The sequence below is a fragment of the Anser cygnoides genome, chromosome 1, assembly GCF_040182565.1.
Source record: "Anser cygnoides isolate HZ-2024a breed goose chromosome 1, Taihu_goose_T2T_genome, whole genome shotgun sequence".
Taxonomy (NCBI): domain Eukaryota; kingdom Metazoa; phylum Chordata; class Aves; order Anseriformes; family Anatidae; genus Anser; species Anser cygnoides.
The window spans coordinates 47,828,554-47,841,481 of record NC_089873.1 but is presented as its reverse complement, the minus strand read 5'-3'; the positions used below and the strand labels follow the sequence as shown (position 1 = coordinate 47,841,481).

General features: G+C 40.8%; 1 protein-coding gene across 1 annotated transcript in view; it reads left to right on the top strand.

Annotated features, from left to right (window-relative positions):
- The first annotated feature begins 4,331 nt into the window (after nucleotides 1-4,331).
- Nucleotides 4,332-12,928, top strand: part of CFAP54 (cilia and flagella associated protein 54) — a 116,268-nt gene continuing 107,671 nt past the window's right edge. Inside the window, exons 1-2 of the mRNA XM_048061210.2 lie at nucleotides 4,332-5,264; nucleotides 10,228-10,333. Coding sequence (XP_047917167.2) covers nucleotides 4,771-5,264; nucleotides 10,228-10,333 — 600 coding nt within the window. The 5' untranslated portion in view covers nucleotides 4,332-4,770. The remainder of the gene's footprint in view (nucleotides 5,265-10,227; nucleotides 10,334-12,928) is intronic.

Here is a 12,928-nt window from a genome sequence, read left to right as displayed (position 1 = left end):
CCAAACAATTATGGGAAGATACGGATATTTTTTCTACTTCCTTGAATAAGCAAGGCTTGTTAAGAAAAAAACAAAACAAAACAAAACAAAACTACTCTTCCACATTGCATAATTTTCTACTGCTGACTTCCAAGCTGCTAAATCTCCTAGTCCAAGGTCAGGCTATCACCCAAAACAACTTCTGTCAGCTGCTTGAACAAACCTCAATCAGCAGATACTTCGACCGTGGAGTGAAATATTCTGGCGGGTGAGTAAGAAACTAATATGAGTGGAAAATAGAAGTAATTATGCCAAAAAGTGTCAAAATTCATACTATAATGCAATAAGAAATGGACAAACTTGAAATGCATTGATCTAAAAATATGGGAGGTCATCACCAGGTTATTTTAGCTCTCTCTTTGGTTGTTGCCAATGGTTAATTCCTAGAAGAGTCTATTTTGATCTTGTGAGTACTCCCTGACCAAACGCACAACAGAGAAAGTGTTATGATAAGGATGCATTTGGCTATTCAGGAGTTATATACACAAACAACGTTATTTTCCCGAGATGATTTCTGTGTACAGCATGTGTAGCAGCTCAGAATTATAACAACAAACATGCATCGGGAGAACGTGAACAAAAATGCACTGTCACATTTGGCTTCAAGAGACATTTGGGAAAGGCTTCAGGACTGATTTGTTTATTGGAGCAAACTATACTTCCTCTCATTTAAAGTTTGTCTTGAAAATCTTCATGAAGTGAAGAAAAGGCGTGATGGTTTAAACAAAACATGTCACTGCCTTTTTCCCAAATTCAAATCTTAACTATTAAATGCCTAGCAATCAGCTTAAGCTGAATGCAGCTAAAAAAGAATCCATTTCCCTGTTCTACCTCTTCTCTTTCTTTATTCACAAGCCATAGAAAAGTATAGACATCTTGCCTATCTCGCTGCTCACTAAATTAGATGTCATCTTTACTGTGGGCCTCTCTCTAGGTTTTTATGCATACAGCTAAGTGTTCTACATTTTAGTGTGTTTTTAAGATGCAGCTTTCATGCACATCACTGAAGATCTTGCTCATACGTTCAACTTTTCCTGGTGGCAAAGTATGTACAGGGCTTTTGTACAAGGCTTCCTTACTATCACTTTAAACCACTGCTAAGTTTCGTTTCTTAGAGGAACCCCTACAGCTTCCCGAGACTTGAGACGACCTTTGAGTGAGAGAAGTTTTCCTCCATGGTCTGTCCAGGGAACCAAAATTAGTACATCCCCAAAAACAAATATTTGCAGACCCCTCAAAATCTTTCCAAAATAAGCTCTATCAATTGATATTTGCCTCAGTGGAATGTACTTGTAAACTGGCATAAAACATATCGTAGTCAAATATAGAAAACATCAGAAATTTTAGACAAACTGTCTCATCGAAGCAATAGCTGCATCTTTCGGAAAGTCCCTAACAGACATTTTTGTGTCCAACTGCTGTCTTAGGTACTTAAATCCGTAAAGCAGATCTGAGAATCTGTTGTGTTTCAACTTAAACCTCTTACAAACTCAGGCAGCTGTACAACAACCCCGCTGCATCTGCCTCCCCAAAGACCGGTTAACCCACTCAGTGCATAACAATACAGCCTGAGTGGGTTGAGTTAAATCTCATAGATTGTTCACACAAATATTACGCATTCCTACATTTTCTTTTGAAAAAAATAAATCAGTGGAACAAGATCACTTCTCCCATATAACACATTTTCTGGAAATCAACTGAAATTCATCTATATGCCTAAGAATATTTCCCTAAAGATACAAAGAAACTGAAAAGAAGGTTTTGCTAGCATTCACACTCACACTAAAAAGAAATTAAAAAAAAAAAAAGAAGACTTCTGTATCATAACCTTGATAAACTTAATCTTCAGAATTCGGCACTGAAACCTTTCATGTGATACAACTGAAACATAGTGAGAACTCTCACCACAAACACAAATGCAGCCTTACAAGATCCTGGCAATTGCACAGTTCTCAGTAGCTGCCATCCTTCCTTCTGCTGATCATTCCTCTTACATTGACGTGCCAGCTCAGAAAGGACGCCAGGGCCCCTTTTCAAGTAAAAACTGAGTGTTTTCCTTCTCTGAGTGTCCACTTGCATTAAAACTGTCTCAGATCTGCTCTCAGAGTGTCTGAAAAGACCATCAATTGTTTGTTTGTCAAGATTCACAAGCTTCAGCCACTTTGCTAGTGTATGTTCTGGAGTACAGAGACCATATCACTGTTTAACAAATTTTGTATACTACCCAGTGACACGAACAGCACTGATATACTTCACAATATATGTTCAGTGTTATTTTAAAGTCCCATGCCTTCATTACCCTATCAGCCTGAAGATGCTAAAGCAGTGACCCAGAATCACCTCAGCTCAGACTTTTTTTTCCCCTAGAAGCATAAGAAAGATATATAAATTTAGGTCTTTGATCTCTGGAGACTGTCAAGTTACCCTGCTGAAGTCTGGTAATACAGCGTTCACCATTGCTTCTGTCTCTGCATATCAAACAGAAGAATTGCTAGGCACCCTAATTCAAGGGGTACATTCACTACAAGCATCCTAGGAACGGATCTGAATGTGCACCTCAGAACTCAGAATTACTGATAGGGAACAAACTTTGATTATTGTAGTAAATAGGGCTCCACAGACGTTACCTCAGCCCCTGCACCCTGAAACCGCTGGACACTCTTCCTGTCTGACTTTATTGTGGTCACACAGTGCTTTCCCCCTTTTGTTTGCTCTTGATAACTTCACTGTAGTTCACACAGTGGAAGTGACACAAGAGAAGTAAGCCGGGAGCCTGATGAGCTAGCAACAAAGTCTTTCCCCTTTCAGACTCAGGCATACTCTCAGTCCTACAGCCATGCCAGCAGACATTTCTGACACAGACTTTTACTAAGTTTACTCTTTCTGGGTCCTTCTATGGCAGATTCCTCATATCTGGCCTTGTAATATTAAATCATAGGTTGCTATGACATCTCTGCTTGAGGCAATGGATTTACCTAAATTCCACTTCTTGGGATGCTGTCTGTGCCAATACTCCATACAAGACCATAGTCTTGTCCAGTTTCTCTCTGATTTTACCTTAATTCAGATTACAATCTAAATGTTCACCTATCAATGACAACAAAATCATTAATCTTTCAATTAATAAGTAACTTTTTTTTTTTTTTTTTTTAGGGCGTAGGGACATATATAATTCAAAAACCTGCTACAAACTCTCGAAGTCATCCAGGTACTGATACGTATATTCCATTTATTTGAGGAAATTCTCCTATCATGGTTTCAATTTCAATAGCCATTACTTTCTTATTGTTTTGCATACACCAAGCTTTTCTCTGTAAACATCAGATTATGTACATTGAAGGCTTCTGAAGAACTGATAAGCTTTCTGAAGTTAAAAAGCTCTATTCATTTAACTATAAGCCCTTTTGACTTTTGGACCCACTGAACATTATAGAGATTAAATGTTAGATGCAGACTATTTTAAGTGTAAATTTGAGTCTTCTCCAACACAATAAAATAGGAATCAATATTGCAAGCATCTGAAGTTGAAATAACATACATGTTATGATGTTTGCTGCAGTGTGGTACCTTGCTATGGCTCTGCAGGGGATTTTGCCCCTGGTACTGAGAGGGACTGAAGTGTCCTCCCTGCACTAAACCTCCATCTAGAAGGGAGTGTAGACTCGGACCCTGCTGAGCTCTGACGCAGGAATTTTAGACTGAACATTCTTTGCGAGCTGGCTGGTCAGCTACGCCCTGGTTAACTTCCCAGCGGTTAAAACTTTATCTTTACTTAGCTCTCTAATCTTCCCCTTTGGGAAATGACTATACTCCATTTGTCTTATTGTTTTCTTTGACTCAAATAGTTTCTATGGCTGCAAACACTAACTCAAACTGCTAATATTACATTCAGTCCACCATCTGCTAGCCAAATGCTAGAGATACACAAAGTTTTACTCAAGAGTCTCATTTAGTGCCTCTCCAGTAGTACCCTTTAAAGCTTCTAGGCACTGCTGCTTTATAAGGGCACATCTCGCATCAGCTGTGAATTTGCGGATCAGCCCTTTGGGATGTAGCACCACCTAGTGAGGCAAACTAGCTCAGCTCCTAGGGTCCTGAAACGGACAAAACCAGCAGCGCTTCCAGTGGCCCAGGCAGCCTTTCACAAGAAGCCAGGGTACATTAGTCATCTGGAATCCATCACAGGAAGCTCTTTGGTTAGTGTGGCAAAGCTCAGACAAAATCTTAACATGTAGCAGTAATTGCTCTCCAAGCCAACTTCTCCTATTTCAGTTGTCTTGTAAAATTTGTCCCTGTACCCACTGATTTCTAAATCTCAGCATCAGCACCTTTGTGTCCGGTCTTTTCACGGCAGGCTTTGTTTTCTACTTCTTCCACCGAAATATGAAGAACCCTCTCCCTCTTGCATAGCCATTGCCTTATGAATTACTTCACACACACGAACAGCCTCTAATCCCTGCTGGAAACACCTTCCCCTACTCACATGGTACCTGTTAGATGACGGATGCGCACAACTCCCAGCCGGTAACAATACAAAAACAGCCTGTAGAATGCGTCAGGTGCATTAGTCATAGAGTAATTTAAAATTGTGCGCATCCCCCATCGTACCTAAATGGTTCCCGCATCATTTCGCTGGCCTGGCAAATGCAGCATTTTCTAGTTCCTACCTCTCGGCATCTCTCTGGTCGTTCCCTTACCATCAGCCCTGAATTACCAGGATGCCAGTAACTCATGGCTGACGTGCAGGTGGCAAGGCACCGCACAGGTGGCAACCGAGCCGTTTTGCTTAGCATCCCTCCCAAGCCCCTTTCCTGTGATGCCCACAGAGAGCTTCGAAACACCCCGGTGCCACGGCCTCCTCCTACAGCCCTGAAGGAGGGGGTCTGCTCATTTCTGCTGGAAGCAGGGGGACACCCAGGGGGGCTCCTTGGGCTGCCAGAGCCCGGCCTCAGGCTACGGGGGCTCCCTCCAGCCGGGCCCCGCCGCGGCCGCCATGTCCCCGGGCAGAGCCGCTGCCCGTGCCCGTTGCTTGGCGACGCCGCCGCGCCGCGGCCGGGCCGGAGCATGGCGGAGCCCCCGCCGGCTGCTTTCTACGGGGCCGTGGCGCCGGGCAACCCGGTGGTGGACAGCTTGGAGGCCGAGCTGCGGGACGTCCTGGGCTTCCTGCGGCGGCTGAGGGGCGCGGGGGAGGCCGAGCCGCAGCGCCACGACCTGCACCGCCGCGGGTAGGGGCCGCCCCTGCCGCAAGCTCCCCTTCCTCGCCCGCTCCCCGCTGCTGCCCTGCAGCCTCTTCCCCTCGGCTGCCCCTTCTTCTCCCAGGCCTTTCCTCGCCCCTTCCCTGCCCGCACCCCAGGGCCGAGACCCCCTTCCCGCTGCCCCGGGGGGGAGCCAGCTGGCTTTGCTCCCGCCTAGGTTTCTCCATGGCACCCAACCCCTTTTATTTCTCCTTTGCTCTCCCCCTCATGTTTCAGGCAAGGTTGGATGTGGTGCTTAGGGACATGGGTTAGTGGGTGACATTGGTGATGGTTGGACCAGATGGTCTTGGAGGTCTTTCCCAACCTTTATGACTCCATGATTCTAAATGAGAGAGCCTCCCAAGCATGAACGCCTCCTTTTTCTGCACCTCCTCCAAGTGAATACCGTAGGAGGAAAGCGCAGGGTATTGTGGCTGCTGGCACTGCCGCTGTACCAGAGCTGCCTGAGCTTATCAGTCGGAAAACCCTACTGAAGGAGCAGCTGGCAGCCCACCAGGCTGTGCTGCTGGGTGCGAGGGTGGGCGCGGGTGGGCTGCGCCTGCCCCGAAAGATGTGCTCACAGTAGGGCCACGCGAGGATAGCGACACACGGCTCTTCTCGTGCATATGGCCGTGTCTACGTAGGTATATTTTTATACACATTGATGCAGGCAGAACATATGGCGAGTATAATTGTGCATATTTGTTTGCTCACATACATGCCTATCTGTGGGTATGCAGAGCTCTACATTTTCTGATGCAGTTAATATAGAGCAACTAAAATCGGTGGATGATTCACAGTTCATGCATATGTCTTATACAGACTGTGCATTTCTCATGTAGCTCTCCCTGCTGTATTTAGGTACATTATAACGTAAATGTTCAACTGCTTCTTTGAAGCTAAATTGTTGGTTTTCTCCTGTTGTTATCTGAGCAGTGTTCTAGTCTAAATCCACAGATCTTTAAAATGAAAATGAAAGTTTCCCAAGTTATCGTAATTTCATTCAAAAAGAGCACAGCAGTTAGGCTACAGGGTGCTTAGCTTATCACTTCTGTGCAGCTTCAATCCTTATGTATTTCACTTGGTACTTTCCTAGATGCAGTCTACAAAAAGCCCTTCTCTAAAGGAGCTGGACATAATTTAGGTTGTACTCAGATTCTGCAGTCTATCATTTGTTTGCAGTGGAGATCTCTCCTTTTCTAACTATTCTGGATTTCTAATTTGTTTATGTGCCATGTTCATCGTTAGGTCTGGGCCTAGATCTATCACTCAGGAATGGGTCTCCAGGCCTTTGCCTCTAGTATTTTAAATCTTTGTGTGTTGGCTTTTGGTATTGCTTCGGCAGCTGATTTCAGTGCTTTGGTATTTTTAAGCTTTTCATTTATAGCTTCAGACTGTTTTTTGCTTTAGCTGATCTGTATTCTTACTTCAAAAGTATCCCCTGTAGGCCCCTCAGAGGAAGGAATGCCACTCAGCTGCTTCACACAACACCAATTCAGCAGAAAACTGCTGATAATGAACACATTCATTGTATCTTCTGGTTGAGAGCTGGGCATGCTGAAACCGATCCATTCGCAAATGTCACACCAAGTAATCAGTTTCTGTGAACAGTGTCTTCAAGCATTTCTTTACCTTCCCCCCTGGAATATTTTGACCTGATGAGGCTCTGTCTTTTTAGAACTGGTATTTTGTAGATGTTACTCCTGTCCATGCTGGCTCAGTTGGCATGAGAACGTTTTCCCATCTAAAGAATTCTGCAGCACTCATGAAGATGAGAGCTAACACTACCTGGGTCTTGATCCCAGCAGTTGGTGACAGTAGTGAGTGACCCATGCCAGAGCTCCAAGGCATGGAGAATGTTGCATAACGCTAAGCTCCCCATGGCTCTATCCTCTGACATTTTTTGTATGTGTAGGGACAATACGGAGGTAGAAGACTAGAATTCTGCTTATTAGCACACACACTGAGGTAGCTAGCAAAGTCACGGGTATTTGTTTGTGACTGAAATTTCCATGCTGTTTTTCCCTTGCTTCTCATTGTTTGATAACTCAAAATTTCTGGTTGCAGAACTAGCCTTAGTCTAGTTGTTCTTAAGAATTTCTGAAGGTAATGGCTATTACAGATGTTTTCCTAAATGCTCTAAAGAATTCTTGCCTTGTCATTCGTCAAGCTACTTTTTCTGGCATGATTTTGGTTGATGATTAAAGTGCTCTTGTTATTACAGAAGCAAGAAAATGAGCTTCCACATGGTACATATGTACACTTTAGAAGACAGTCGGCTTCATTCTTCTAATGCTGTCAGCCTTTGATGTCGATAAGTCAATAGTAAGGCCATAATTTAGGCACTTGTAATGTTCTAATGTAAGTAACAAAAAATACCGATTACATGCCCTGTGCTGGAGTTATGAATCTTTTCCAGCAGTAGAAGTAGCAATCAAAAATGTTTTTCCCTCAACTAAATGATAAGTTGTTTTAACCTATTTCTCTGGGCATTGGGAACATCAAGGAATTACCACAAACTGTTGATTTTATTTCATGTTGTGCGGTTTAGCCACCCTCATTCAATAAGACATCTTCTGATCGGTATCAGAAAATCCTGTACGACTTGTAGTAAAGACTTGTGACCCAGAAATATAACCCTGTAGGCCTTACCCTATGCAAAATATTAAGGATTGACCTTTCAGGAAAAGATTTTTTTTTTTTATCCATAGAGTGGTTGGAAATGAAGAAGGTTCACCTCTGAGGTCCAGAAGCCCAGTATTTTTCTGAGAATTCACTTGCTTAGCTTGTTATTCTGGTGGCCTACAGCCTATATAAAGGAAAGACATATTAGCTGTTTGGGAAGTGTCTCACTCTCCTTTGTCTGTGTCAAAGAAACATTCCTGTGTCATGCACTCATTTGTACTTAGTCACGGCATTGTAGCAGATATATTTCACCTGAATGTCCCCATTGAAGTTGGCAGTCTAGTCAGATTTGTCACTAGTTTATTGCTATAGCTAAGAATCTCACTTCTTAATAGAGTATTCAAAACAAAAAGCGAGGATGATCTTCGCTGGGGATTTTCCAGCTGATCAGTCCTAAAGAAATTCGCTACTCTTACCTCCCAGACCTCTTTCCACAGTCATTCTTACTATCAGTTACTTTACAGCCTAATAATTAGCTTTTTTCTTCTCCCTCAAGTAGTATCTATCAAACCTTTAGGGCTTGGGAAGTCTTTTCGTAAGTTTCTTCCCACGATAGTCCAAAGGGACTCCACTCGGATGCCCAACTGATTCCTTCCTTTGGAGCCTCTTTGCAGATTTACCCCTGCTGGCCGGACTGGTAGTCTTCTGTCAGTGTAATAGGTCAGTAGCCACCCAGCAATTAATTGCTTACAGATGGACCAGGAGGAACACATTCTCCGCCTAGAAGTTGCTCTTTATTAGACCGGGCCATGATTTCCTTCAAAGATGTAATGTGGGAGAAGATTGTATTCAGGTTGTTGCTTTTGGCCTGGTTTGTGCTGTTACTGCATTTTTCTTTTAAGATACACCTTTAGAATGTCCCATTTCTTTATTTGCTCTCTGCTTTCAAGAACCGAAAATTGTGCCAAGGTGATACTTTTAAGGGAAAAAAAAAAAAAGATTATGAGTGTTGTAATTCTTTGGTGTAGAGATCATTTTGACAAGTTGCTCATACAGCCATCTGTTTCACCTTGAAATGTGAAGGTGGCTTGTAGCTTTCTGTGTGGGAAAATTGATGATTCTTATTGTGCTTTTTTACTGGAAGTCTTCTTATAAGCTACAATGAAGAACTGTCTGGGAGACTGTAAAAAAGGATTCAAAATTCCTCAATGTCAGAAAACAGCTGAAGAAAGTGTCTTGCATTCTAGTCTACCATCTTAGGAGATCTACCATCTTTTCACTGTCTTAGGGGAGTGAAAAGGTCCTGATAGCTCACACCAGAAACCACACAGTTAGTTTAGATGTGAGAAGCCAGCTAGAAGGTTATTTTCCAACATGAATTCCTTTCTCTTCAGTTATTTCCCTTCCTTATAAATTGCTACCTATGAATAATGTAGATGCTGTGGTTTCACAAGGCACTCTTTGCTGAGGTTTCTGTAGAAGTGATTTGTTAAGAGAATAAATGTAAGAGATGCCTGGCACTGTTAACACTGTAAATACTGTTAGTTCTGTAATAGGATTCTTTTCAGAATAATTCCTGTGCATATTAGCAGTCTGCCTGATCAATTATTTTCCAGCTTGAATATAGATTTTTTAAAGAAGTCTAAGGTGGCAGCTATTGCCATAAAATCCTTTCTTTTAAATTTTTTTTTCTTTTTACAAACATGCCATTTGCTTTCTCCGAGTCCCACCCTTTACAATTTAAAGTTCCCAAACATTTCATGCTAGAGGCTTTCTAATGACTTTCTTCTTTTTGTAATTCATGGTACAATTCTATAGTTTATTTCATGGCTACTAGGTCCTAAGTTTGCTGCTACCAGACAAGCATTATTATTTGGGGATCTTTTTTTCCCTACTCTTAGTGCTTGTAGTTTCTGGTCCAACAGTTGGTCTGAGTTGTAATCCATTGAATTTCCTTAAAATACCAAATAGTTTCCACAGAGCCTCTCATACAATCTGAAAAGTGGGACAGATTTGACACTTATGACTGTGTTTGAACAATGCAAAGGCACTTGTATTAAGACATTTTATTAAGTATTTACATACAAAACAATTCATCCTTTTTAACAAATCTGTGTGATAAAAACTGTTGACAGAAAGGAAACCCAGAAATGTCCTTGGCTGCTTGTTAAATCCAGTTTTAATGATCACTTGTTTTGAAGTATGTAGAGGTTCAAATACATTTGGAAGAAGGGGGTTTTCACAATTTGAAGTTTTCTTGATTTGTTTACTTGTTATGACGGGTCTTCTGCCAGTCTAATCTGGAACCTTTTTCTCCTGTATTTTTTAGTGCAAATACTTTGTTTAATATTTGGAACAAATATAAGCCTCGACTGCCAGACTGGTATTACAATGACAAACTTCTGAAAGTTGGCGATTCCCTTGTTCAGATCAAAGTAAGTCATACCAAAACAGAAAAGTCTCAATCACAGTCTTTTTTTTTTTCATTATGTTTCTATGCTACTTTAATTTTTAATGATATTTTATAGGAAGCTGTTTAGAAAGTAGCAAAAACTTTTACAAAATAGTTCCATTGAGAGTTGGTGGTTTTTATATCATTTGTTTATTATTGTAAAATTGCCATTTGTTGGATATATTTGCTATATCTACATTTTCTATGCATCTGTTGCCTCTTTAAAGTTGAACACCCCAAAATCTTTATCCAGCATTTGTTTGTAATGGTGGTTTGCACCACAGAGATGTCAACTCAGTGCTCAGTAAACTAAAAGTGAAAGTAAAGAATTGTTAGGAGGGGAACAGAGAACAAAAAACACGTCAGTTATAACAGCTGCATGTATTGATGGTGCTCTTGCATCTTGAATTCTGTGTGCGCTTCTGGTCTCCTCAGAAAGGATAAATTGCAACAAGACATGATGCTGGAGTGAGTAATGAGGGCAACAAAAAGCATGAAACAGCTTCCACACAAAGAACAAAAGTAGGCTAAGACTATACGATTAGGAACAGAGATCGCTGAGCAGAGTGTAATGCAGGTCTGTGAAATCACGAGCAAAAGAAGAGGCTGAATAGGGACTGATCGTGTACACTTCCACTTCTGATACAACAGCATCAAATGAAGTTGGTAGGTGGCAAGCTTGGACAAGAGCAGACTTCACAGAATGTGTACTAAAGCTGTGGAATTTCTTGCCACAGGATGGTATGAATGCTAAAAGTTTGGGTAAAGTCAAAACGAAACATGACAAGCTTACACTGGGAGGTGTAGATTGTTGAAGACATTGAGAGTATTCGGGGAATGTTTTACGACATGATAACTCTTATCTAGTCATCTGTTACTGGCTGCAGTTGGAGCTGGGGTAACTATTGCTCTGACTCAGTAGGGCTATTATTATGTTATGTTCTTAGATCATGTTTGTCCTTTGTGTCTGCTGAGAAAAAAACCTTCAAAGGCGTGCAGCTCATTACCTCAGTGATACTTGTGTCGAAGATCATGCCATAAAGTATGGGGCTTCCAAGGGTAGTTACAAAGCAAGGCTGAGAAGCAGCTCAAATTACAGTTGAAAGTTAATTGCAAGTCATTCTTTTGGGTCTGAGGAATGGTGTGTGGTTCAGAGTGATACAGTTGTGGAGCAGAAATGCTAAGGGACTACACAATCATGGGTTGATTTGTTATAACGGTTCAGTTCTTGAAAAGCTGCTTGAGAGAATATGCTTAAAGTTTGATGAGAATTAGCATAATTTAGAGAAAGGTGCAGCTCCTAAATACATGGCATCTATTTAGTGTGATTTTGTGTTTGTAATGATCCATCACTGGATTTTCCTACTTTTTCCCAGGAACATACTGGAAGACTCTTATTTGATCAATAATACATTTCTAGGTTATAACTACAGATATTTAGTGTGTCTGTGTTAAGAGACAATCAAGTAAATATTTTAATTATGTGCTTTCCACCTACTTCAGATACAGAATTTGGTAGTATTATTCTTTTTAAAATTTGATTGTAATAGAAAAATTGTATTTATAGCTCAAAAGTTAGTGAAAGTCGATAATTTATTTGTAAAACTCTTCCAACAAGAGCTTTGGAAAGTGTCTGTAACTTCTTCATTTTTGAATATAATGGGAATAAAAAACTAGATTAAACCAAATTGTTGTTGTTGCTATTATTATTATTTAGAATGGGATATCCAATTTTACTGAAGTGAAAGCATGATTTCATTTGCTTTGTTTTTGGTGTTAAGCTTACTATTATCGTATATCATCTTGATATATTCAAGTCTTTATATTGTTTCATTCTATAGAGATAAGCATCTGAGATTGTGTCTTGCTACAAACCTGACCTCATTGTTTAAATAAGTATCCTTTTGGGGTTCCTAAATAGTTCTTTTAAACTCTTTCATATGTTATTTGGAACTATTATGACAATATTGAGGAAAAAATGTATTTGGATTTATATTTTGTTGAAGAAATTTCATATTCTTGTTCTGTCCCCACCAGCAAAAGAAAAACATATAACTGGCATTGTGTTTAAACTGAAAACAGTTTTTAAGAACACTCTATTGACTTTTCCATTAGGAAAGCAGTTAAATGCCTATTGTCACTTTTTTTTTTAAATTATTATTATTACTCTCTGCAGCATATGACACTGTTAGATTCCTCCTTTTCACCTAGAAAAGTAGCAAGAATAATTGGAAATGTAGCAAGGTAGTTTGAGGACCTGTCTTTTGGAGGAATACATCCAGTGAAACTGTTCTTACACTATTATACCCTTTGCTTATGGAGCCTAGCAATAATAAATGATGTTTATGCTATTTGTGGAAAGCGTTTATATGTGGCTAGTAGTTGAGCTTTTCCACAGACCTGGAGAAAGGTATGAGGATCAAGCAAATGTTGCAAAGTCTTATATATCCTTCACTGCATCTGCCCTAAAGAATTCCACAAAAGTGGCCTGCCTCCTGCATAAAGAGCAGCAAGCGGAAGCTGAACTTCAGCAACACTCAACACTCACTGGTAGGCCGAAGGCATATAGAAGAGTTTG